This window comes from Lynx rufus, unplaced genomic scaffold (assembly GCF_022079265.1).
Source record: "Lynx rufus isolate CCGP_SWC_20201006 ecotype Redwood Valley unplaced genomic scaffold, mLynRuf1.p SCAF_27, whole genome shotgun sequence".
Lineage (NCBI taxonomy): Eukaryota > Metazoa > Chordata > Mammalia > Carnivora > Felidae > Lynx > Lynx rufus.
In genome coordinates, this window is record NW_025814842.1 from 14,352,888 (window position 1) to 14,380,204 (window position 27,317).

At 48.7% G+C, this 27,317-nt stretch overlaps 1 protein-coding gene across 1 annotated transcript in view; it reads left to right on the forward strand.

Annotated features, from left to right (window-relative positions):
• The window catches only part of GALNT17 (polypeptide N-acetylgalactosaminyltransferase 17), a 447,671-nt gene extending 420,807 nt beyond the window's left edge, over nucleotides 1–26,864 (forward strand). Inside the window, exons 10-11 of the mRNA XM_047089314.1 lie at nucleotides 24,407–24,574; nucleotides 25,285–26,864. Coding sequence (XP_046945270.1) covers nucleotides 24,407–24,574; nucleotides 25,285–25,413 — 297 coding nt within the window. The 3' untranslated portion in view covers nucleotides 25,414–26,864. The remainder of the gene's footprint in view (nucleotides 1–24,406; nucleotides 24,575–25,284) is intronic.
• Nucleotides 26,865–27,317: the final 453 nt, after the last annotated feature.

The following is a 27,317-nucleotide window of genomic DNA, read 5'->3' on the forward strand; positions in this document are numbered from 1 at the left end:
ATGAACCATGAGATCAGAACCTGAGCTGAAATTGAGAGCCAGACGTTTACCCGACTGAACCACGCGGGCTGCCCCATGGCAGGGAGTTCTGATAGTCCAGACCCTCAGCATCCCTTCAGTGTGTGACAGGTCCTCTGAAGGTGGATAATGGGTACTGCGAGACAGATCGAATCCTGAGCCCTTTGCTTCTGGGGGGTAGACAGGCAGCATGGGGAAACTGAGGCACAGAGGAGCGAGTGCCTGCGAGCAAAGCAGACGAGAACCCACGCCCTCCAGCCTGACTAAAGTGCTCTACGTTCAAACCCAACCCATGTACGTCCAGATGATTTACTTGGCTAAAAGCACGCGTGGGGAGCAGGAGAGCGACCAGGCTCTCCACAGGGAGTCACTCCGAGCAAAGGCATTAGGGACTAACGAATCCAGGGAGTGTCTCCGTTCATTTATCCGTTCGCTCAACGAGTGTATCTTTCTCACGGACCGCAGGTGCTGGTCACGAGTATATACGGCGGTGGGTAGGCTTTGGTCCCTGCTCTCAGATGGGCTCCACTTGAGGGAAGAGACAAAGAGACAGGAGACTCTATAGCATAGGAAGTGTGGGAAGAACAAGATAGCCCGGGGGCTGGAACACAGAAGGCGGCCCAGCATGGCTGGCGCTCAGAGTTGCGAGAGGGGAGGGCTGGTGGGAGACCATGCAGAAGGGCATGGAGAGGTGGGTCTCCCAAGGCCAGAGAAGGCATGCTCCAAGACACAGGTCCTTGCCTTCTTGGTGCAGCAGAATCACCTGGAAGGCCTGTGAAAGCCTTCTGGCTTCTGAACTTTTGGGCCCCACCCCCCCAGAGCTTCTGAGTCAGGGGGCCTGGGGTGGGAGGGGAGATTTTGCATTTCTAACAAGTTCCCAGATGATGCCACGATGCTGGCCTGAGCAGTGTGGGACTCGACTCTGGGGATACTAGGGAACCACCGGGGGCACGGGGCGGGTGGTGGTGACGGCTTAGATCGGGTTTAGATTGAACTCTCGGAGGAGTTCAGAGTGGGATGGCTGCTACGGAAGCATCCTGGCCATCGGCCCCCGCTGACTCTCCAGCTCTTCCCTCACAGGGTCTGGAGGTGACAAGGACCCTGGAAGCCTTGGTGACCCGGGCAGTGGAGGTGGGGAGCCGTGGCCTGCAGGGGATGGTCAAGTCAGACATTTAAGAGGCCGCATCTTGGGACAGGCCATATGACAAGCTGGCAATCGAGCCCAACTGGTGCTGGGTGAGCTGGTGGGGAGGGGGACATTGGGACATGGTGGTATCGTGCCAGGAGGGCAGCAGGAGCCTGGACGCTAAGCCCTGGGGATGTCGGCTTCTGAGCCACACTGCTGTATGTGACTGTCATTCAGGAGATGCCGGGAGTAGCATTTGGAAAAATACTTAACTCCCAGGTTTCTCCACCCAGTGTTCCGAACAGGTTACATTTGAGCTAAGTACTTGCTAACTGTGGCATAACAGACCCTGTCATGTTTAGATATCTGCATAATCAAAAACTGGCCTGTGAAGCCAACCTCTGGCATGAGAAAAGGAATCAAGGTGGTCTAATAAATGTCTCCCAGAGATCTGAGGGCTTCCCTGTGCGGCTCCGGAATTCATCTTTCCTGGGTTCCATCTGCACACAGGGCTTTTTCCAATGAATTCTCCTCCCATTTAGCGGATTATAGAATGAAAAAGCAAGGGAGGTTGTCCATTGACCCCCCCCCCACCGCGCCCCAGCGCTGGGACGAACACCTAGGAGGGGACCATGGTTGTTTTCCATCAGCTGATTTTTTTAAATAAGTCTAATGTTGTTTTCTGTTCTACCACATGTTCTGAATTGAGAAGGCACCCTGGGTACTTCTCTCCAGCTGCCAGGCTGCCCCCCCCCCACCGTCGCTCATCAAGGTTTCCTCCCCTTCCTTGCAAAACCACTCCCTCTGCGCTGGGAGTGAGTTCCCCACCAGTCACGTGCCTTGGCATCTTTTAAAACCGCTCCGTAAAGTGCTTTGGGCAAACAGAGACTGAATCAAAGCTCCTGGAACGAGGCAACTCCCAGAAGAAGAAACCGGTGTTCCACGGGCATTGTGAGTTTAATTAATGGACTCTCGGTCGTAATTTATTATCCGACAGCAATTAAACAGAGAGAAAATAAGCACCGAGGAGGGTGATCTCCTGTCTTCCAACATGTGTTTGCCAACAAAATGGAAAAGGTTCCTTGCCACTCGGAGAGCCTGCTCTCTCACAAGTGTCTATCAGCGAGCTGCTGACCAGCCTCGCTCTTGTCCGGTTACTAATTTGGATTGGACACGTGCCCGTTTCTTTTCGAGCTCAAGTTTTACCTAGAAATGGGATGTCAACGATGCAGCAATAGCCTCTGGTGTCAGCTCGACCTCATTGAGAGCCGGGGTTCTTGTCTAAGGAGGCCCTCGGCTCCCCCACCCGACTCCAGGCTGCCGATCTGGGCCCAGGTCAGGTGGTTGCCCTGCAGGCCTATCAGCCATGAGATTGGCCTCTTCTGTCAGCCCCTTCCTGCTCCCTCCCCATCCACCCGGTCAACCTGTCAGCCACCCCCCCCCCCCCCCCCCCGGCCACTCCTTCTGATTTCCCTTGAGGACCAAGGTCAAGGAGAGAGAAGGGTGGGCAGTGCTGCCCCCAGGGGCCCCCAGGCACATGCGCATCTTCCTTCTTACCCTTTAACGGCCCCAATGGCTCTGGGCTGCTCTCTTGAGCCCCTGCCGCTGAGCTGTTGCTGAGGTCCCAACGGACTGTGGCCCAGAGCTTCATGGCACAGCCCTGAGCACTGGGCCAGAGCCATGGCTGGGCGGAGACAGGGAATAGAAATGCTGGCGATAGGGGCACCGGGGTGGCTCGGTCAGTTAGGCGTCTTGACTCTTGAGTTCAGCTCAGGTCATGATCTCACGGTCTGTGGGTTTGAGCCCTGTGTCGGGCCCTGCGCTGGCAGCGTGGAACCTGCTGGGGATTCTCTCTCGCCCTCTCTCTCTCTCTCTCTGCCCCTCCACTGCTCGTGCTGTCTCTCTCTCTCTCTCTCTCAAAATAAATAAATAAACATTAAAAAATTGTTCATGCTGGCCGTAAACCCATTTCTGTTTTTAGTGATATGTTTAATCCTACTGGGTGGGTAGTCCCCCCCCCACCCCCGATTTTACAAAAATGAGAACATTGAGGTTCAGGTAGTGCCATGACATTTTTCAAACTCAAGTCCTGTGACTCCTGGTCGTGAACCCTGGGCTGTGGCATCTGGCGCGTTCTGGGGAGCCTGTCTCATTCCCTTGAGTGAGCCCCCATGGTTCGCTAGCCCACGGGAAGACTTATGTTGAGCACGGACACAATGCTAGGCAAGAGGTAAGGTTAGAGGCATGGAGGTTGGTGGGGAGAACATGCATATGGCATGTTCGGGGGACAGTGATATGGTTGTTGTAGGGCAACCAGTAGGGACGGGGTATTGAGAGCCCTGGGTGCCAGGATGAGGGGCCGGGGCTCCCCCCTGAGCATCTCGGGTGTGATCCGGAGAGCCGTGAGCCACCAACGGCGCGTCACAAAAGCCGACTGGCCCGTGAGTCCAACCCCAGACCTCCTGAAGCTACGGCCTGAGAATCTGCATGCTGTCATCTCCAAGTGTTTTCCTGTCTCAGTCAACACCGTCTGTTAGGCGTCCATTACGGGCCAGGCTGTGTGACTTACAGGTCAGATACATCTGTATTTGCCCGACATGAGGCCCAGTGTCCCAACCGAATTCTTCTTTCCGGTTTATAATACTACTACTTCTATATAATCGGGGTTGGGTTTTTTTTTTTTTTCGTTTTTGCGGTAAATTCATTCTTGTTAGCGAAACTGCAAGGTTTCCCTGACACATGCCATCAGGTCACCCCACCTCAATCGAGGTCTGCCACCTCCAGAAGTCCCTTGAGCCCCTTCGTGATTAATCCCTCCCTCTGTCCCCAAATTTGAGGCCCAACTTCACCTCCTGGAACGGCCCACCAGGCAACAGTTCTGGTACAGTTTCCTCCCTGAGCCGAGGCCGACAGCCAGCACGCCAGCACAAGGTTGGAGTCGGTGGTCCCCTGGGCGTTCAAGGCGCTCCCCGTGTAATAGCCCCTAGCTGTGGCGGAACATTCTTGGAGGTGTGTATCACAGAGAGGGGTGTCGGGCTCTGTCCCAAGGGCCCCTGTGACTCCCTGCACTCCAGGGAGGTATCGGAGGTCTCTCTTCTGCTGGCCCCCCCCCATCAATATGTCTTATTCTTCCTCCCCCTCCTTTTCAGAGAAGCTCCCATTCCTTGCCCTCGCTGAATTCATCACCAGAATGACAGATGAGAATTCTCTTATCCTGTAATTAAATTTAATCTGATCTTCGACTTATTCTTTGATGGCTTCATCTTTTAAGTGATACATCATCCAAACACCTTGTCACGATGATGCATTGTGCCAGGAAGGCGCTGGTGCCCCCCTGGAGTGACGGGGCTCCCACAGCTATTAGCACGCGGAAGGCACTCGGAAAACGCGGAAGTTAATGACATCCCAGCAGCCTCTTGGCTTCCAGGCAAAGTCATGTAAGCGTTGGGGCTCAGGGGCTGGAACCGTTGAGAGCGCACTGAAGGTACCACCCCCGGAAGGATGGCTTTGCCCCCGAAAACAGACCTGTGACTTGGGGGACGGGCCGCTCGCATTTGGTAAGAAGCAGGCCCGGGAATCCCTTTCAGTTCCTGGAGAGCATCATGAGGCCAGAGCTGGGGAGTTTTAGACCTTGTGGGAAAACCGGGTTGGAGGAGGGAGGGCAGCTACCCATGTTAAGGAAACCTGCAGAGACAAAAAGAGGAGGGAAAAGAGAGAGGAGGGGGAAGAAAACGCCAGCGCTCTTTGACACATCCGAAATATGACACCACCGAGTCTCTGTACCATTCATTTCCATCTCTCATCTCCTGTGCGGTATTGTTAAAAACCCTCTCCTTGCGTCCCAGTGCAACACTTTTATAAATTCATTTTGCCTCGTTGCAGATAGCAGGAATATTAAGCGCTTTGTTGTTGTTGTTGTTCTTCTGACTCGTCTTCTCTCGAGATATTCAAACTGCTTCGGATTTTATTATTTCCAGGTTGTTAGCTCCTGCCTTCCAGGCCCTGCCTCCATCCAGCCTTTGTGAGCGTCCCTGGTGCCCACCTTCTCTGTAGACCTCCATGCGCTTTGCACTTCTGAGACTTTCCCGAGGCTTCAGCTTTGCTTCCCTGTTTGATTTCCGATCCCCAGTTCACTTTTTTAAATTACCCCTGACAAGTGGGTCTTGAGGTCCACGTACAGGAAGCAGGAATGCCCGATTTCCTAAATGGCATTCGGAAGTAAATGCACGTGAATTTTATCTTGCTTAAGGAGGACTCCAGGGTTAAGGAGGAATTACTGTATTACTGATTTCTTGCCAGAATGGGTTGATGAACTATTCTTTCCAGAAAATCAGAATTCTTTTCCAGTAGAGATCCTTTTTTTTTTCTTTTTTCCTTTCTTTCTCAATTTCAGAGAGAGAGAGAGACTGAGGGAGGGAGAGGGGCAAAGGGTGAGACAGATAGAAAATCTCAAGGAGGCCCCATGCTCAACATGGAGCCTGACCCAGGACTTGATCCCACGACCCTGGGATCATGACCTGAGCCAAAATCAAGAATCGGACGCTCAGACGACTGAGTCAGCCAGGTGCCCCTCCAGTAAAGATTCTTAGTTAAAACTCTTATGTCTGCTTAGAAGTTTAGTGGATTTTTTTCTCCAGCCACAAAAAGTGATCCGGATAGATTTTGTGTTAATGTTAGGTATGGAATAAGGAAAACTCACACTGAATAGTCAGATGGTGACCACATTTTCAACTGAACCTTTCTCCCTTCCTTGCCCAGAGCTGTTAAATTCAAAGAAAGTCACTGCTAATCTTTTCCTTTTCTACTAAAGATGCAACAGCATTGCAATGAGTTTGGAAAAAAAAAAATTTAAATCATCCATAATCTCGCCATCCTAAAACAACTATGATCATTTCCGAGGTGGGCTTCCAGCCCTACGTTTTCAAAGAAGTATGTTGGCTTCCTAGGCTGTTCACAAATCGTTGAATTAATAACATCCCTTCTTCTGAAGGACAAGAAGAGGGAAGTGGAACCTACTGGTGAAGAAGTCTTCAGTGCCTTAGCACTACCAGGAGCAGCGGCGAAAGAGGAAAACATTACAATAGCCTCACCCCCTGGCCATTTAGTGCTGAGAATTTCAGCGCTTCTTTGGAACAGCAACGTCTGTCGAATGGTTATTTTCAAAGACGTTGCTTGTTCAGAATGGAGACGGTCTGAGAACCTGGCCAGTCAGAGTTAAGGGCAGATCCTGAAGAGTTTATTGCTAGTGCAGCTCAGGCCATTGGTCTAAGATGTCAGGGCCTCCGAAGTCTGAGTTCCCATCAGAGAAGGCCAGAGGAAGACCAAATGTCATTAGCACAATGTTCTAGACTGTTCTTATCTACCGTCCTACCACCTGCCTGGCTTAGAAGGTAGGGGTGCCAGGTTTGGGACAACTTTCTGGAATCCCACCCACATGGGGACCACCAAGGGTGCCATATACACTGACATTGGTTCCAGAAAAGGGCCTTTTGCAGATTTCTCTGTGCCGTGGTGGTGTCATCACCAACCCCCTTCCTGAGAGTGCTGCCCTGCATGGCCTCCTGGCTTCCTCCTGCAGCTACAGGGGCCAAGTGTCAGGTGAGGGAGCCTACTTTTCAAGAGATTCCTATCTTGCCTTCCTGATACTGCTCCCAAAATTAAATGTCTGCAGGGCTTGAATCTGTGGCCCTCCATGGAAATGGAAATGTCAACCAGCCAAGAACTGAACACCTTCCCAAGAAGCCTTGCAGGAAGGCTTCGTGCACAAGGATGTGGGTTCTCGTCAGCTCGGGCTCACTATCCCCTACTTAAATGGTTGGTTTGGCCATGCACAGGATAGGAGATTTCAACCTGGGGGACGTATGGTCATCCAAAGGCCCACGCTTGCACTCCAGATACTTTTTGTCATGGCATTCTCTGTTGGGAATGAGGCTCCTAATTCCAGTGCCAAGGTGGGTAGGAGCTAACCAGAGCCATGCATGGCTAAGTGGAGATCTCTGATCTCTGCACCTTAGCGAGACTGGAAATCAGGAAATGATACTTCACCCACATCTCACGTCAGAGTTAATTTTTCCATGGTGATGCTGAGAGGTACCTCAGTGGTTGGCTTCTAAGCTGTGAAATTGGGCAAGACACTGAAGCTCCTCGTACTTCAGTTTCCTCCTCTGTAATGTAAATATCATAATAGTATCCACCTCATAGAGATGCTGTGTCAGTTAGACAAGCTAATCGATGAAAAGTTCTTAGACGAGGTCCACAGCACATGTCATATAAAGATGATGTCCATGGTGCTGAACGTGAGACCCTGGGAAAGCTTCAGTTTTCCAAGAGTCAGTTAGGAACACAGTATTCTACTTTTTGAGGCTATAAAAACCAGGAACAAATAGCAGTGAAAACTTGAACATCCCCAGGCACTTTGAGCACCTCAAATCCTCGTATACCTTGCAAGCAGTAGGTTGGACCAGTGATATCCAAGGTTCCTTCCAGTTCTAAGGTTTTGGGACACATGAGCCTTCCATCATTCAGCTAGACTTCTAGCTTGGTTCAGTTCTTCAAGGCAATGTTACCTGGAAAGCGGGTTATTTGGAAAGATGGATGAGACATGGAGACTCCTACCGCCTAGGAATTCATAGTTAATTAAGGTGTTATTGTATAAAATAGCTTGGCGATTGGCTGAGTCCAACCACCAGTATTTTTTTTTTTACTTATCAAATTTTTGCATATTTGCAAAAATTAAAAAATTTGAGAACATGGTCCAGGTTCTGGAGAAAACTCCAGCCTCATAGGTTGCCGATAGAAATACAAATTGGTGCCATTTTTTTTTTGAAGGGAGTTTGGCAATCCTTACCAAAGCTACAGTATGCTTACTTTTTGACCTAGCAATCCCCTTGCAAAAATCTACACTGAAGATACATTTCCAACAATGTGAAAACACACATGTGCCCTCCTGTATTATTTGCAGTTGCAAAATATTGGAAACCACTTTAATGCCTATTCGTAGGCATAACATGGGCCACCCCTGTGAACTCATACTGAGTGATTTCCCCATACGGTTAGATGCAAAAGGCAAAGTACAAAGGAAGATGCTTAGTATGCTAACCGTTATTTAAGACAAATGGCCTCTGAAAAGTAAATACCTTTATCTGCTCATCTGTGCAAGAGATTCAGGAAGGATAAACCAGAAACTGATGAGATTGGTTACCTGCTGGAGGTGGGTGAGAACAGGGTGGACAGAACGTGGGAGCAGAATAAGGAATGAAAGGGGAGTGACACCTCTCAGCGCAGTTTTCTGTCAAGTCCTGGCTCTTAGAACCACGGTGATATTGAAAATCTCTGAGAAATAATAATAATTTCAGCATTCGAAGATGTAAGGAAGAAGACCCACAATAGGATGCAAACAGTAAATGAAAAAAAAAATTCACCCAACTAAATGAATAACATAACTGCACTGTTGGATGGGGAAGAATAAAGCCAATCTCAATGGCTTGGAACCGGTTTGGACAGTTTTGACTGGATTCTAGAAACTTAAAGGAAAAAAGAACCATTGCCAATAACGCATTCTAGTCAGTAAGCTTGTTTTCCACAGGAGTCTGGGTTCACAATTCTGAAACTACTGTATGTGAACAAGTAAGTATATAAAGTATGGATAACGGACATGATTTCACTCATATGTGGAATTTGAGAAATGTAACAGATGTTCATACGGGGAGGGCAGGAAAAATAAGACAAAAACAGAGAGGGAGGCAAACTATAAATACGGAGAACTCTTAAATACGGAGAACAAAATGTGGGTTGATGGCGGTTGGGGGTGGAGAAAATGGGTAATGGACATTAAAGAGGGCACTTGTTGGGATGAGCCTTGGGTGTTATATGTAACTGATGAGTCACTGGAGTCTATTCCTGAAGCCAAGACTACACGGTGTGTTAACTAACTTGAGGATAAAAAGAAAAAAGGAAAAAGAAAGTATGGATACTGGGAGCCTGGTCTCTTGCTGTTAGAGAAAGAGGTTATAAATAAGGAGAGGGTATGGCTAGAATGAATGTTGAGTTGCAATGTGAGGGATCAGGATGAAGTTATTTTATAGGTGCATGTAAAAATATATAAATATACATGTATAAAACATAGAGCGAGGTGTAGAAATAAATTTGTAGAAAATGTAGGCATAAAAACAAATGTGCCTATGGGTTGGTGTACATACATATATTTCCTAGCTCTGAGAGCGTCTAGAAGCAATATAATCCAGTAGCAGTGAACACATCTAGCACCCAGATTTTGGATGACCGCAGGGATGGAGCGGAAAATACAGGGTAAGCCTGGAAAACCTTGTGGGCAGTGTCAGAATAAAAGGAAGCGCTCTTCAAAAGGTGTTGTCTTCTCAATAGAACGTAGGAGCCACCCGGAAAGGAGTTCCTTATGTCCAAAGCTGGAACTATATAGCTGGAACAATAAAATATTGGATTGTCACTCATATGACTTTTTATTTTTATTTTTTTTAAGAATGCACATAAATTATTTTTTTTTCAATATATGAAATTTATCGTCAAATTGGTTTCCATACAACACCCAGTGCTCATCCCAAAAGGTGCCCTCCTCAATACCCATCCCCCACCCTCCCCTCCCTCCCACCCCCCATCAACCCTCAGAGTGTTCTCAGTTTTTAAGAGTCTCTTATGCTTTGGCTTTCTCCCACTCTAACCTCTTTTTTTTTCCTTCCCCTCCCCCATGGGTTTCTGTTAAGTTTCTCAGGATCCACATAAGAGTGAACACATATGGTATTTGTCTTTCTCTGTATGGCTTATTTCACTTAGCATAACACTCTCCAGTTCCATCCATGTTGCTACAAAGGGCCATATTTCAATCTTTCTCATTGCCACGTAGTACTCCATTGTGTATATAAACCACAATTTATCCATTCATCAGTTGATGGACATTTAGGCTCTTTCCATAATTTGGCTACTGTTGAAAGTGCTGCTATAAATAAACATTGGGGTACAAGTGCCCCTATGCATCAGTACTCCTGTATCCCTTGGATAAATTCCTAGCAGTGCTATTGCTGGGTCATAGGGTAGGTCTAGTTTTAATTTTCTGAGGAACCTCCACACTGTTTTCCAGAGCGGCTACACCAGTTTGCATTCCCACCAACAGTGCAAAAGGGTTCCCGTTTCTCCACATCCTCTCCAGCATTTATAGTCTCCTGATTTGTTCATTTTGGCCACTCTGACTGGGTGAGGTGATATCTGAGTGTGGTTTTGATTTGTGTTTCCCTGATGAGCGACGTTGAGCATCTTTTCATGTGCCTGTTGGCCATCCGGATGTTTTCTTTAGAGAAGTGTCTATTCATGTTTTCTGTCCATTTCTTCACTGGGTTATTTGTTTTTCGGGTGTGGAGTTTGGTGAGCTCTTTATAGATTTTGGATACTAGCCCTTTGTCCGATATGTCATTTGCAAATATCTTTTCCCATTCCGTTGGGTGCCTTTTAGTTTTGTTGGTTGTTTCCTTTGCTGTGCAGAAGCTTTTTATTTTCATAAGGTCCCAGTAGTTCATTTTTGCTTTTAATTCCCTTGCCTTTGGGGATGCGTCGAGTAAGAGGTTGCTACGGCTGAGGTCAGAGAGGTCTTTTCCTGCTTTCTCCTCTAGGGTTTTGATGGTTTCCTGTCTCACATTCAGGTCCTTTATCCATTTTGAGTTTATTTTTGTGAATGGTGTGAGAAAGTGGTCTAGTTTCAACCTTCTGCATGTTGCTGTCCAGTTCTCCCAGCACCATTTTTTAAAGAGACTGTCTTTTTTCCATTGGATAGTCTTTCCTGCTTTGTCAAAGATGAGTTGGCCATACGTTTGTGGGTCTAGTTCTGGGGTTTCTATTCTATTCCATTGGTCTATGTGTCTGTTTTTGTGCCAATACCATGCTGTCTTGATGATTACAGCTGTGTAGTAGAGGCTAAAAAGTCTGGGATTGTGCTTTGGTCTTCTTCTTCAAAATTACTTTGGCTATTCGGGGCCTTTTGTGGTTCCATCGTATGACTTTTTAAAAATGCATGAGTCCACAGTGACATCAACTCATGGAGAGAAAGGATAGCTCTTCCTTCAGTAGAAGTCCACTTAGCAAATGTAGAAGGAATGTGGAAAGTGCAAATCACCCCGAGGCAGTCATGCCAGTAATATCTGTTGAAGTCCAAAAGTAACAATGGACGCTAAACTTGGTGGGTGAAAATATGATGAAAACGGAGATATTTTCAGTTTCTGAGTATCTCCCTTTATAAAGGGAAAATAGTAACTTCACAGTTGAGAAGCCCAAAAGACACCACCTTAACCAAGTGATCAAGGTTAACGTCACTAGTAATGAGACCTCACAGACCCCTGATCTGATGCCCCAAGAAGGGCACAGCCTCATCTCTGTGGTTTGTCTTGTTAAAAATGCACAACTATGACTTTAATCATGAGAAAACATCGGACAAACCCAAATTGAGGGACATTCTACAAAATAATTGCCCCGTACTCTTCAAAAGTGTCAAGGTCATTAAAAACAAGGGAAGACTGAGGAGCTATCCCAGATAGGAGGAAATTAAGGAGATGTGAAAACAGAATGCAGTGGGGGATCCTGGAAGAGAAAACATAGATGGAAACTGCTGAAATTTCTGGGAGGTCTCCGGATTAGTCAATAGGATTGTACCAGTGTGAATTCCCTGGCTTGGGTGATCATGCCATGATTATGTAAGATACTAACTTTCGGGTAAGCTGGATGCCAGGTATACTGGAACTCCCCGTACTATATTTGCAAATTTTTTGTAAGTCTAAAATGACTTTGACCTAAAAAGTTTTAAAAAAACATCTTTTGAGAGGTCTAGTTGACTGGAATTATTGGCGGAGAGGTCAAGGGAAGGGGTGAGGGAGATTGGAGGTGATACTCCCCTGGCTTCACCGGGAGGTAGATAGTGGTGCCATTGTTGAGATTGGAGACATGGGTTTTGGAGGATGATGTGAGTTCTGTTTGGGGCGGTGTGAGTTTGCAGGGGGGTCTTGGAAACCCCCACAGTGATGTCCTCCAGGCAGCCGAACATTCCAACCAGGTGCTGAGGACAGAGCGGGAGAGGCAGATGGGGCTTTGGGGGGGGGGTGCACCAAGGGAGAGCAGAGCGCCGATCCTAGGACAGACCCTAGCGTGGCTCCACGTTTAATGCTGCTGCCCCTCTAAAGGGGTGGCTTTAGAGATGTAAAGCTGAGTTCTGAGAGTCCCCTCCAAGTCCACTCCAGGCAAGGGCATGTAAGATCTGGATCAAACTGGGGGAATGAAGTGGGGGGTGGGGAAGAGAAGGGCAGGAGCGTAGCAGGAGACCCTGCTGTGGGATCCAGCCTTCTCCGGATCAGGGATCCAACTAGAAGTTACCCACAGACCTAGCCAGAGAGAACCCAATGGTCCAGGTAGCCACCTGGGGGTACTCGGCTTCCCGGAAGTATTGTCGGGGGTCTTGGGCCAGCAACCCTTGGACAGATAGCTCTGAGAACAGGCAGAGAACGGGAAGGAAGCTGGGAGTGGCTGAGTGCCGGGAAGGAACGGGGCCAGGAAATGCTGGCCCCATGAGGCCACGTGGGAGCCCATCGGAAAGAAAAGAAGTCTGGTGAATTAGAAACAAGGCCCAGTTCTCAACTGGCACATGAGGTCAGGGGGGAATAAGAACAACAAAACATACAGGGCTTCCTATGCCCCATGCCTTCTTCTCACTAATTTACTTAATTCCACAACTACCCTATGACTTAAATTGTAAAATTATCCCCATTTCGAAAATGAGGAAATAGAGTCTCACAGGGCTTAAGGCCTCAGGTCATAAAACCATTACGTGGCAGAGCTTAGATTTCTAGAGCAGGCTCCACGGTCCAAGTCTTTAGCCATATCATAGACTGCCTCGTTGATGACACAGCACAAAGCCAGGAACCCTGTTTCAATTGGCAAAAATGAGAAGGTGAGACAGATTTAATTAAGATCTTGCTAAAAGGGGAGCCAAGTGTTTGCCGGCATTTCCACACTACACCCAGATAACAATCCTACCTTCCTATGTCACGCCACAGAGGCAAGAAAGAAACGTATCTGTTCATTGCAAAATAGAGTCTTTGCTTCCTGTAACTCAGGGTGAGCTTTGGAGGCATGCTCAGGAGTTGTCTCCAGATCTCTGGGGATTGCAGTGAACTATCCTGCTTGCCAGCCCCTCTCCCACTCGGCTCCTCTAACCCTCATCCTGGTGCTGCCCTCATTCCAGAAGGCTCCCAGCTCTCTCCACAAAGTTATGGCGGCCAGACCCTGCCATCCCCCGCCTCCACTGGCGATGCCTTTCGTCTATCCACTCCTCAACCTGTCTCTGCAGGAAAACCACCCCCAAGGTTTTGTGGCATGAATGTGTTTCTCCGTTCGTTCTTGGTAGCGGCGCATTTTCTGGAAATCTAACGCTTTCATCAAGCATGATGAGTCCTAATGGTGGAAGAAGACTGAAGAGGGAGGCCTTTGGAACCATCCAGTCCCCTAGGAACTAGCTCTCCCTACACAAAACATATCTGGTTCTATCGCCTACCTTCTAAGCTCCCAGGTAGATTTTTAAGTCAACTTTATTGAAGTAGAAGATCAGCACAATACACGTCATCTATTTAAAGTGTACACTTGGATGAGTTTTGACAGGGTACGTGCCTGCAGATCTCCCTTCCTGATCAAGCTACGCGACATTTCCATTTCCCCCAAAGATCCCCCCTGCCCCCGTTCTCCGCCCCCAGCTGCCAAACACCATGTGTCTGCTTGAGATACAGTTGGAGACATTTTTCTTCCCTATTCATTTTGGGATCAGGCACACTCTGGACAGTGACAGAGAAAGTCTGTTTGTTTTTAAGAATGTACATATGCACGCGTAATCACCAGAAACCACTCCTTCGGCCAAGCAGCAAACAAATACATTCAGCCTACAGCAGGTTCAAATCGATGGAACCCGTCTCCCTGTGTCCGGATTAGAAGGTGGGGAAAATGCATTTTTTTCATTTAACAGTGTGTTTCTGCACTGACTAGGCCTGGTTTTAAAATGACGAGAGAGACCCTTAATGTGAAAGCAATTGCAAGCCGTGTTTTTATGGACAATTCGATGGATTGTGCTGTGCTCCAGAGTCATTCCACAATCATTTGGCTGGTTTTTGTTTATTTGGCTATAACCTGCATATTTCAGTTTTCCCTCAAGGCTCTTCAATGTGGGTTAATAGTTGTGTGTGCCTCTTAGATCATCTCAAATAGAAAATTCTTTTTCTCTGCTAAATGAGAATTAATTGTATTTGAGCTCAGAGGGTTTTTTTTTTTTTTTTTCCTAATGCACTAGGGTTGTGGATAACAGCATTCGTTTCTCCTCTTGGGCCCAGCAGCCAAACCTAGAATAATCCCATTCAATTCAAAAGGCATTTATAGAGCGTTTGCTTTCTGCAAGATACTTTCTCACTCCTTGTGCAATATAAAAACGAGTAGGATGCTGCCGTCCTAAAACAATAGCAGCAACAACAACAACGAAAAGCTATAGCAAGGGATGTCACAGAACACACAAGTAGGTAAGCTGAACGAGATCGCATCTGGGCGGGGGCTTTGTGGAACCAGGGGAGATCCGATAGGGGTAGGGTGGGGACATATTCCACACAGGGAAGACTTCTGGCTGTTTTTGAGAGACCTCAAGTCACCTGTTGGACCGAGCCAAGAAACCAAGAGTTACAGCTGAAAAGCTAAGCTGGGGACTTACAATAGAAGATCATGGTTAAAAAAAAAAAAAAGTTTATTCTTAAATCAGAGGGTACTAGAGCAACTGAAAGTTGAAGCAGAGACTGATAGGATTTGAACCTGCAGGAGTAGGAAGGACAAGTAGAAACTGGAAAGGCCTGGAGGTGGGAGATCAGGAGGAAACACAGGAGAGGGGAATAGGAAGACTTGTAGCTTTGGGGATGGGGGAGCGCGTAGAGGGGAAGATGACCCAAGGTTGCAAACCTAGAGCCTGGGAAGAGCTCAGGACTACGGGTGTATAACAGGGAGCTGATTGCCTGTGGGCCATAACTGGGGAAGCGAGAGGCAACAAGTTTCGGGCAGTTACCGACTCAGAGGAGGAAGCTTCACCCATTGGCTCCTCGGTGGAGCACGTGATGGGTGAGTGCATGCTTCTCCTGCTCTTTGTGAGATTGCGTCGCTAGAACATCGCAGTGAGCGTCGTAGTGAGCGTCGTACTGAGGTGCAAATCCCACAGACAGTGGCTTGGCCGTGACTTTGTGGGGGAGCACGTGGGCAGAAGGTGAGAAGACAGCTTCCAACGACAGAGCAGATTAGATACTTTGAAGGGTCTGCCCACCGCTGCATAACCAGATGCTAAATCAACTACAACAAATATCATTTTAAACCCATGCTAGCTGCACAAAAAGTGGTTGTATCCATTACAATGATTTGCTGCATTAACAAATCACCCCAAGACACTTTCAGATAAAGAATCTGAGAGGGTTTCCTATGATAGATAGTCACCAAAGGAAATACTTCTTCTTGTAGAAGGAGATTGAGCTCAGAAGAGTGTCCTGAGGAAAGAATGAATTATAAACAAAGAAATTTATAAACATACAAGTAAATCCAAAGAAACGTTTCTTGGGGCGCCTGGGTGGCTCAGTTGGTTAAGCGTCCGACTTTGCCGCAGGTCATGATCTCACGGTCCGTGAGTTCGAGCCCCGCGTCAGGCTCTGTGCTGACAGTTCAGAGCCTGGAGCCCATTTCAGATTCTGTGTCTCCCTCTCTCCCTGCCCCTCCCCTGTTCATGCTCTCTCTCTGTCTCAAAAATAAATAAACGTTAAAAATTAAAAAAAAACAACAAAAAAACATTTCTTACATAATAAGAATAATGTCTACATTGGGGCAAGGAAATATAACCAAAGGCTGAGCAGTTAAAAGGAGGTGATCAAATTTAGTGTCCTAACATCCTTGAATCTTATTGAGTGGAGTAGACATTTGAATATTGAATAATTTGCAGGGCACCTGGGTGGCTCAGTCAGTTAAGCATCAGACTTTGGCTCAGGTCATGATCTCACGGTTCATGGGTTCGAGCCCTGCCTCCAGCTCTGTGCTGACAGCTCAGAGCCTGGAGCCTGCCTCAGATTCTGTGTCCCCCCCCCCTCTCTCTGCCCCACCCCTGCTTGTGCTCTGTCTCTCTCTGTCTTTCAAAAATGAATAAACATTAAAAAAATAAAATTTAGAATATTGAATAATTTGCTCAGTAGTTAACATTACATTTCAAGAGTGAACCGTGAAATAATAGAAATGAATAGAATTTCCAAATCCATAGAGGAGAACAATGAAATATGATAATATTCCAACAAATCAAACTGAACCAATCCCAACTAAAGCAAATAAAGGAGAAAAGGGAAACAGAGAAGGCTGGATGCACAGAAAGCAGAAAGAAGGATGGTAGAAATAAGGCCAAATATATCATTAAGTGCAATAAAAACAAATTGGCTAAACATTTTGGCTAAAAAACATAGATTGTCACCCTAGTTGTTTTTTTTTTTAATCCAGGAGTATTCTGTTTCCAAGAGACACATCTAAACACAGGAGAGAGAGGTTGAAAGTAAAAGCATGGAAACAGGCAATTCTAAAGGGCAGGATGCTGGGGTAACTAAACAAAGCACCTTCCACACAAAACGGATTCTTAAAAATGAAGTGTTCTGTTTCATGACAATGAAACTCACCAGGGTGGTAGAATCCTTCTCGGCTTGGGTGCTCCTCTCACATCTGTTATCGTCTCCCCTCTTTCAGTGCAACCACTTGAGTTGAGACCTTCATCAGCCCCTTCGCCTTCCATCATGTCCCGTGGCAGGTCATTGCCCATTTGGCAGCCGGTGTGGTTTTCCCACAAGTCAGGTGGCTCCTCAAGAAAAAGCCCCAATCCCTAAGCACCGTGTGTCCACATAATGCAGTCTCATCTGCACTCTCTCCCACCTCCCCGCTTCTGCCCCATCACAGCCATCACGCTCCCTCATGGTGAGCTATGCCTAGCTCATCCAAAACACTGCATTTCTTCTGGTCTCTAGGCCTTTGGATATGTGCTCACCTTGTCTGATCTGATCTGCCCTCTCCTACTCAGTTGTTCGGCTGACTCCAACAAGGCTTCACTCAAATGCCCCTTCTTCTCGGATGCCTTTTCTGACCTCCCTTTTCTGAATCAGGGCCTCTTCTGCTCTGGCTGTAAGAGCCCACTTAGCATATTTCATCGCATTATGTCACACTGTCATCCTCACCTCTTTATTTGCCTGCCTCCCTGAGTAAGCTGCGAGCTCCTTGAAGACGAGTACAGTGTCACTCATTCATGATGTCAACAGCATTTATCAAGTGCCTACTATGTGCAGGCATCCTTCTAAGAGGTGGGGATAGAGCATGAGCAAAAAAGACAAAACTTCTGTCTCATGCCTCTCACATTCTACTGGATGGAGCCAGACCAAAAACCCTATAAATAAGGAGAAGATATCATCTATAAGGAGATAATATGTGCTTGGAAGGATATAAAGCAAGAAAAGGGATATAGAATACATGGTGAGGGTGAAATTTTAAGTAAGATGGTCAAGAAGATGACATTTAAGCAGGAACTTGGAAGAGGTGAGAGAGTGAGCCATTCAAATACCAGGGAAGGAACATTCAAGAGAGAAGAGCGGCCAATGCAAAGACTCTGAACAGGAACAAGTATGGCCTGTTCATGGACCAACAAGGAAGCCAGTGTGGCTGGAGTGGAGTCAGCAAAGGGTACGGTGGTAGAAGTTGAGCACAAGCAGCTATTATTAGGTAGCATTGGGTCTTCGTAGCCCTTTGTAAGGATTTGACTTTTATTTTGAAGGAAATGGGAAGCCTTTGGAGGATGTTGACCTGACTCCAACTTGAAATAACATAATTTTAAATAATGTAATATTTTAAAAGCAATCATTGATTGCCAATATGGCAATCCAATGCCATATTGAAAAAAAAGACCAAGGGAGGCAAGGGTGAGAGCTGGGAGACAAATTAGGAGGCCATTGTACTAATCTAGTCAAGAGACAAATGTGGCTGGGTACAGCGAGGTAGCAGTGGAGGTGAAATCTGAGTGTAGTTTGCTAATGGTTGAATATGGTGGGTCAGGGGAAGAGGCGAGGACGAAGCCAAAGTGTTTGGACCCAGCAACTGGAAGGATGGAGTTCTCATGACCAAGACAGAACCAATACTGTTTTGATCCTATAAATCTGAAATGTTTATTAGAGCCCCAAAGGTATGTCCAGTGGCGAGTTAGATAGACAAATCTGGAATTGAGGAGAAAGTTTGGTTCGGAGATAGAAACTTGGCGCAATTAGCCAAGTTAGCATATAGATGCCACTGATAGGCCCTAGAATGGCAGGCTTTCCAGGAGAGCGGGTGTAGAATGGCAGGCTCTCCAGGAGAGGTGGTTTCACCTGCACCCTGCGTAGTGTCTGGCCCACAGTTGGTGCCCCATAGAAAGACTAAGAAAAAACAATTGAAGTTAGTAATTAATGAATCCTGTTGACCTTCAAGAGAGCAATGTCAATGCAGAGTGGTGGTAGCAGCCAAATTGCAATGCACTAAGGAAAGAGAGAGCAGAAAACCAAGAACAAAATAAGGAGAATGAAAGCTGTGACTGGAGATTTTCTGGGCATAAAGATCTGGTTATGCTTGCAGCTCGGAAGAAATGAAGGAGAAGGGAGAAATAATGACTTAAGGTACCTGCGGAGCCAGGAGGAGACGGAGCTGAAGGAAATGAGCAAATGTGAAGGAAGGGAAGTATTGAAGGGTAGAGAAGGTAACTTCTCCAAAAAGTGGGAGGCAAAAATCCCCTTGACCAGTGAGGGCCCAAGACACCACGCTACAGGTTAGGATGAAGGGCACATTTTAAGAATCTAGACCTTGCTGGGGATGGGAAGGATGCGGACTGGCAGAGTCACGTGAGGCAAATGATAAGATGACTTGGGGCACCATTGGAATATGGGTCCACAGCGGGTGCAGGCAGTCGGCACCTGGCCCTGACCCTGTGGAAGCAGGAGCCAAGGCCCTGACATACCTTTGGGGCTCTAAGGACTGCAGAGCCAGCAGTCCTGAGCGACCAGGAGGTACCAGGGTGGCTGCCTGTGGTTCACAGAGATATATTAAAGACCCTGCTTGCACTAGCAATGGACATTCCAAAAAGGAAATAAGAAAACAATATCATTGACAGTAGCATCAAAAAAGATAAAATACTTAGGAATAAATTAACCAAAAAAGTATACGTCTTGTACACTGAAAACTACAAAACATTGTGGAAAAAAAAATGGAAGACCTAAATAAAAAAAAATATATACTGTGTTCTTCGATGCAAAGACTTAACTGCTGTTATGGCAGTACTCCCTGAGTTAATGTACCGATTCAGTGCATTACCTATCAAAATTCCAACTCCCTTTTTTGCACAAATGGAAAACATAATCCTAAGATGCATGTGAAAATGCAAGGGACCCAGAGTGGCCAGAACAATATTGAAAAAGAACAAAGTTAGAAGACTCACACTTCCAATTCTTTTTTTTTAATATAATTTATTGTCAAATTGGCTAACATGCCGTGTGTACAGTGTGCTCTTGGTTTTGGGGGTAGATTCCCCCCCCACACTTCCAATTCTTAAACTTACTACAAAGCCATACTAATCAAGCCATTCTGGTGCTACCATAAGGATAGGCACATAGATCAATGGAACAGAATTGAGAGTCCAGGAAGAACCCTTCACATTTATAATCAGTTAATTTTTTTAAAATTTTTTTTTTCAACGTTTATTTATTTTTGGGACAGAGAGAGACAGAGCATGAACAGGCGAGGGGCAGAGAGAGAGGGAGACACAGAATCGGAAACAGGCTCCAGGCTCCGAGCCATCAGCCCAGAGCCTGACGCGGGGCTCGAACTCACGGACCGCGAGATCGTGACCTGGCTGAAGTCGGACGCTTAACCGACTGCGCCACCCAGGCGCCCCAATAATCAGTTAATTTTTTTAACAAGGATGACAAGACAATTCAACAGGGAAGAATAGTCTTTTCAACAAATGATCTTGGGACAATAAACAGTCACCTGAAAAAGAACAAATCTGGACCCAAACCTTACCTCATATTTGAAATTAACTCAAAATGGATCAAAGATCTAAAGGTAAGAGCTTAAACTCTAAAATTCTTAGAAGACATAGAGGTAACTCTTCATGACCTTGGGTTTGACACTGTTTCTTGGACATGATATCAAAAGCACAAGCAACCAAAGGAAAAAAAACTGATAAATTGAACTTCCTCAAAATTAAAAACTTTTGTGCTTCAAAGGACACTCTCAAGAAAGTGGAAAACCAACCCACAGAATGGGAGAAAATACATGAACTCATACATACACCTGAAAAAGATCTGGCATCCAGAATATACAAAGAACTCTTACAACTCAACAATAAAAGGGCAATTTGTCCATGAAAAAAAAAAATGGGCAAAATATCTGAGTTGACATTTCTCCAAAGAAGATCTACAAAGTGGCCAGTAAGCACATGAAAAATGCTCGATGGCATTAGTTATTAGGGAGATGTAAATCAAAACCACAATGAGATACCACTTCACACCCAGTCGATGACTAGAAATTTTTTTTAAGGAAAGAAAACCAGACAATAACAAGAGTTGGCCAGGATGTAGATGAATTGGAACCCTGGGCATGTAAGCTGGTACAGCTGCTTTGAGATAGTTTGGCAACTTCTCGAAAAGTTAAGCACCAATTTACCATATGACCCAACAATTAGCATTTCTACTTCTAGTTATATAGTTAAGAGAATTGAAAATGTATGCCTCACAAAAACTTATATGGGAATGTTCATAGTGGTATCATTCATGATAGCCAAAAAGTAGAAAAAAGCCCAAATATCCATCACTTGGTCCATGGGTACCCAGAATAGTCAAGAGGAAAATGAGATACTCCTACACCACCTTGGAGGGAGACACCAGAGCATATTGCGCCAAAGACTTGAGAGGAGATGCCGTGGGGGTGGGAGAGTTACAGAAGACCCTGTGGAATGGAGAGAATCGCCCTGAAGTCTAGGAAAGTTGAGGACAGTATATTCTAGAAGAGGGCCAATAAATAGCTTTTCTAGTCAGGGAAACAGCTGGAGCAAAGCCTTGGGGGCGGAAAAGCCTATTGTACCTGTAGAGGACAGGGAGCAGAGGTCCTTAAGGAAGGAATACCACGTCTGGGGAGCTGGGAGGTGGACTAGACAGTGGTCCAAAGACACCACAAAGACTCGTGATCCGGGACTGAGACAAGAAGGATGTGGTCGGCATGAGGTCCAGACACGCACCACGTGCATGAGAAGCAGTGTGAGATCTGTTGGCATAACTTTAGTACCGTCGTCCTTTCAGACCACGGTCCCCTTCCCACGACCCTTGGCCAGGTCCGCAGAGCCTCTGCTTGTGCCCTCCTCGTATGGGTCTTTGGCTTGGGAAACCACCTTCCCCCAGATTGGAAATCCTATAGGACCCTGCTCAACCCTCCCTGCCCAACTCCCTTGGGGCTGGCACTTGGCCTTTGCAGGTCCTACTGGCTGGGATCTCGTCCTTTGCTCACAGACCCTCAGAAAAGAGAGCCTCTGACTCCTGGTGGCATTTAGCTTCGCTCTTTAAACATCTGGGTCACAGATATGCTCAGTTAATTAATGTTCTTAGCACTGTTCATTTGCCTGCTGGATAATAGATTGATTCATAATTTCAATAAGCAGCTGTGTATATCTTTCCCCTGAACATAAAGGCAGCCTGCTGTCATTCATCACTTTGCATTTGGTGAATTTGAGTATATTCAGAGAGACATTGTTTAGGGAGGGGTGAGGAGGGCTTCTGATTTTATCTTTTTGCCTCTAACAATCACTCTGATTTGGAACTAATTTGGGTTTAAAGCACACGTTACCCGCATCTCTCACAAGGGCACTTAATAAAACCCCTGTCACTTGTTTCAGAGGGCACCAGGTGGGCTCTCCCTTGGCGATCAAAGCAAAGGGTTTCTGAGTGGTTGTCCTCAGGAATGAGGACCCCTGCAGAAAATCCCGTCCCCTGGAGAAGAGGCACTGAGCAGAGCTGCCTCCTTGCTCCGTTCCTGACCAGAAACACCCAGGGTCTCGGGAGGAGCCCAGGGTCACGTAGGAGGAGGCCCTTCTGCTGCCCAGCTCTGGCCCAGGGCGGCCAACCATCGGGTCTCTAGGGTCCCAAGGAGAGAGGCCAGGACCCTGCCAGGTGACCAAATGTCCTCATGCCTCAGTTTCTTCGTCTTTAAAATGCGGAGAGCAGTAGAAACCTATCTCAGAGTTGTCGTAAGAATTACGTTCTTTATCCTCTGCGAGATGCTTAGAAATGGTGCAGGGTATGCCTTTAATACACGCAAGCTGGTCATTTTGTTTTTTAATTCATTCAGCACCAGCTGTATATTAACGATCTTCGCTCCTGCCCCCGCCCACCTCCTAGGAGGTGAGAGCAAAAATGAGAGATGTATCTTCCTGTCTCATTGCCCTCACCAGCCTGCATTGGCGTTATCTCAGGGGGAACACAGTCCCGTCCTTACATTCCCAGAAACCTGTTCCCAGGCTGGGCACACAGAGAACTCTTCAAAACATGCCTGTTGGAGTTTAAACGAATAGACATGGCCGCGTCTTTTAAACGATGTCGTTCACCACGTTGATAACATCCACAGACACGTTTTGAGCACTTGGTCTGTCATTTTCCCCCAGCAAGGAATGACATTAATTAGACGCAGTCTCTGGCCCCCAAAAGAGTGCGAAAGACAGATGGATGCATTCGCTCAAAAGTTGGTATCCAGGATTATAAACAACGTGGACGAGCGGGAGAGGGAGTCCACTGAAGTAGCATGGACCCCGCCGCGGGAAGGGTTGATAGGCAACAGCATCTGTGTATCAGTCAGCTCTTGCTGCGTAACAACTACTCCAAACCTTAGTGGTTTATCGTTGCCCATGAGTCTATAGGTCAGCCAGACGGTTCTGTGATCTGGACCAGGCTCGGCTGACTTCAGCTGGGCTCATTCACACATCTCCTGGCAGCCAGGAGGCCGGCCGAGGGCTGCCGAATCTAGGACAACCTCATCCACTTGTCCGGTGGTTGGCTGGCTGTTGGTTGGGCCACCTGTCCCTCCTCCTCTGGCAGGCCATCCAGAGCTACCTGCCAGGGTGGCAACAGGTTTCCAAGAGCAAGAGGGTGGAAACATGCAAGGCTAAAGGGCTAGTCCAGCACGTGGCACATCCTCCCTTCCGCTATGTTCTGTGGGCCAGAGCAAGTCGCCGGTTTTCAAGGGATGGGGAAATGGAGTCCACTTCCTGATGCACGTGGCTCTAAAAGTCACAGTGCCCAGGGTGTATAGAAGGAAGGAGTGAAGGATGCGGCCGTTTTGGCAATCTACCACAATCCCCCAGGATTTGTTGCTGTGCGTGGAGCCGTCAACAAGTGCCAGGACTGTGTCGCACATTTAGGACGCTTCTGCTTTTTCATCACTGTAAATAATGGTGCAGTAAAAACCCTAGACATGAACTCGTGTTTGCGGTTGCGATCGTTACCTTGGGATGGATGTCCGAAGGGGAATTTATTGGGTCAAGAGAAGAAAACATTTTAACAGCATGGAGCCTATATGTTGAAATTCCCTTTTTGACCGGCTGTAGCAACTTACCCCCGCTCCAGCCCATGACAAAACGGGAATAGGGTTGTTGCTGTCGTTGTTGTTGTTGTTGTTGTTTTTAATGCGGTATCGCGTTGCTGTTTTAGTTTATCTATTTTAACACCTATCAGGTTGAATGCTTTTTAATGTGTTTCTTTTTTGGTGAGCTGCCTCTTTGGGCACTTTACAGCGGGGTGGAATGAATGAACGAATCCCAATTTACAAATGGGGAGGAAACGCGGGCTCAGAGAGGTTAAGTGACTGCTTCGAGGGGGCCCCGCCAGCTGGAAGCAGAGCCAAGCTTTGAAATCAGATGTCCTGTGCTTTCACTGACCCCTGCTCCCCCCGTGTTGCTGAGCAGAAGGCTAGAATCCAGAGACGCTGACCAAGGGCGTGCTTAGCAGAAAATCAGACCGGCCCTGGGGGAGGGGGCTTCCTGAGCAGGGCTCGCCTGTGAATTGCGTGTTTGGTGGCCAGGACCGCGGCACTGGCAGAGGCCTGGATGAGACGTGCGGGCCCGAGCCCCCCCTCCCCACCTCTCGTCTGCTCTCTCCCCAGCTTGCCCGCTACACCAAGGAGGGCTTCCTGCACTTGGGAGCCCTGGGGACCACCACGCTCCTCCCTGACACCCGCTGCCTGGTGGACAACTCCAAGAGTCGGCTGCCCCAGCTCCTCGACTGTGACAAAGTCAAGAGCAGCCTGTATAAGCGCTGGAATTTCATCCAGGTGGGTACCCCCTGGGAAGGGCCAGCACCCCAGAGCAGGTAAGGCTGCTGCAGACCACAGGGAAGTCCGACCTCCCCAAGGAACGGTGCCCAGGAAAGCACACCAAAGGTCTCCAGCCCCGGGCCAGGCTCGTGAACCCAGGGCACGTCCGGGGGGAACCGGCGGTGGCGGGGGCCTTCCACCTGGGACAGCTTCCGGGTCCCTTCGGCAGCACCAGGCCGGCTGGGCTCCGGCAGATCTCGGGAGGGGAGTGTGGGCGATGTCCCTGAAATCTGCTAAGTGTCTACAGCCGCTGCGATTGAGAAAGCCAGACCTTCAATGTCCCTGCAAATTCCGCATTCCCACACCGTCGCCCATCGGGGCCGGTCCCCTGGCTCAGCCATTCAGACTTGGTGAAGCCGATGCCCATTCTGACTTCGGGGTTTCTGGATGGTCCCTCCCCCTGGGCAAACAATTTTGGTGGGACTGTTCCCCAGGAGAGGCCACGCGCCAGGCCTCTTTCTCTGTCTCTCTCCCTCTCTCTCTCTCTCTCTCTCTGCCTTTCGGTCTCTTTTTCTCTCATGGTCTGATCCCTCTCTTTCTCTCTCTATCGGTCTTATTCTCTATATCTCTGTCTCCGCCGATCTGTTTCCGTTCTCTGTGTCTCGGTCTCTGTGTCTCTCTATGTCTCCCTGTCTATGTCTCCGTCTGTCTCTCCGCCTTTTACCCAGAACGGAGCCATCATGAATAAGGGCACGGGGCGCTGCCTCGAGGTGGAGAACCGGGGCCTGGCTGGCATCGACCTCATCCTCCGCAGCTGCACGGGACAGAGGTGGACGATTAAGAACTCGATCAAGTAGCGGGGAGGAGCAGGGGCCCCCGGAGCCTGGCCCCCGGGACAAGGTCTGCCCATCTTCTGGGCCAGCCGCACTGGTGAAGAGACAGCGAGGAGCCAGCCGGGGCTCAGCAGCCCTTCCGGGGCTTCTCCAGGGGCCCCGGATGGAGACTTGGTGTCCCCAGTGGGCGCTCAGCTGCCGTGAGGCTCGTGCCCCCTGGAAAAGCCCCCCGACCCTTCTCTGGGAACCCGGGAGCCGTGTCTTCTGCAGCCTGGATGTGGACCTCGTACCATGGAGTGAACCCCCCACGTCCTCCTCGTCGTCTTCGCAGCCACAATCAGGACTGGGACCGGCAGGGGCCCCTCCTCGTCCTCGTCTCTTGCAGCTGCAGCAGCTCCTGAGTGCCACCCCGACCCTCGGCAAGGTGGGGGGTGGCGCTCAGTCACGTCCTGTCTGCCCCTCCTCAGAGGAGGCAGTCAGGCCCTGGGACTCCGTTTCCCTGGAGGTTGCTTCTGCCCCGATGCCCATTTGCAGCCCGAGGCAGCCTCCACCCCGACCCTTAGCGGCAGACGGCTTTGGCGGCTACGGCCCTGGACTTTTCTGGACCCTCCCTTAGATGGCCTGGAAGGAATTAATGCTTCCACGGTCACCAGGGCACTAGGCTCTCGCGTTCCGGGGCCAGCTGCTCTGCCCGTGTCCGCAGGGAGCCAGAGACAGAAAGAGGCTGAGCACGTAGGGAGGTCATGGCTGTAGGGGCCCTCCGGGCTGGAGCCGGGCCAGCGCGGCTCTGCCCTCGGGAGACCAGGGGGCCCTGACTCATGACCAGGGAGGCCGCCATGGGAGCCTCCACCTGGAGCTTTAGGACTGAGGCCAGCACAGCACGGGGGGCGGGGCGGGGTGAGGGCAGGACCCTGGAAAATGCTCCGGGTTCATCTCATCTCACCCCATGCTCTGCTGGCTGACAGGGGAGAAGGCAGTCGATTCCTCTCTGCAGAGTAATAATTGTTTTCGATTGCCCTCTGGTTAGGGTGCACTTGTAAATCAGAGTTAATATATGGACGCGTGTGCATGCCTACGAGTGTGTGTGCCTGCGTGGTGTGCGTGTGCGCGTGCATGTGTGTGTCTGGGCGTGCGCCTCCGAGTGTGTGATAGAGCGGGTGTCAGAGTGTGGCCTCGGGCTTGCCGCTTCGTCGCTCACCTGGATCAGGGCGAGGCTGCCGGAAGCATGGGGGGTTGGCCACGCATCTGTGGCCAGGAGGACGCGGCCCAGCCTGGCCCCATGTGGCGCCCCAGATGGAAGGCTGTCCCTTCTCCCGGGTCCCTCTCTGTCCCTCATGCTGTCCCCAAGGGCCAAGCCCTGCCCAGAACCAAATCCCGTAGTTGCCCGGTTTGGGGTTCACAGTGTCTCATTTGGTGGCATCTTATTGGTGATCCCCCCCCCAATTCCTCCCTTGTGAAATAAATACATGTGAGCACTTCCCCAAGCAGCCTTGTTTGCTTCTTGGTTCCTCCAGAGCCCAGGGTTTGGGGGGGAGTTCCTGGAACATGGCAGAGGGCTCTTTCGGTTGGGGGGTTTGGTCTCACTGTAAGCAAAAGCCGTCGCTCGCAGCACGAGGCTGAGACAAAGCCGGTCGGCACTTGCAGTCACCCCCCGAAGCAGGACAGAACCTGACATTTTGGTGCTCGTGTACTAACCCCCTTGCGGACCCCAGCTTAGGAGGCTCAGGCTGGTGCGGGAAGCAGAAAAGGGGAGGAGGGTTGAGGTGACCTGGCCGAGCCCCTCCTGCTCGTGGCAAAGTGAAATCCTTAAAGATTCCAGGCCTTCCATCATGGAAACGGGTATGGGACGCACGGTCAGGGGTCCCCTCAGCTGTGACAGTCCCTCTTCCCTTCGAAGAAGCCCAGAAGGTCCGTCTTCTTTGACGTCA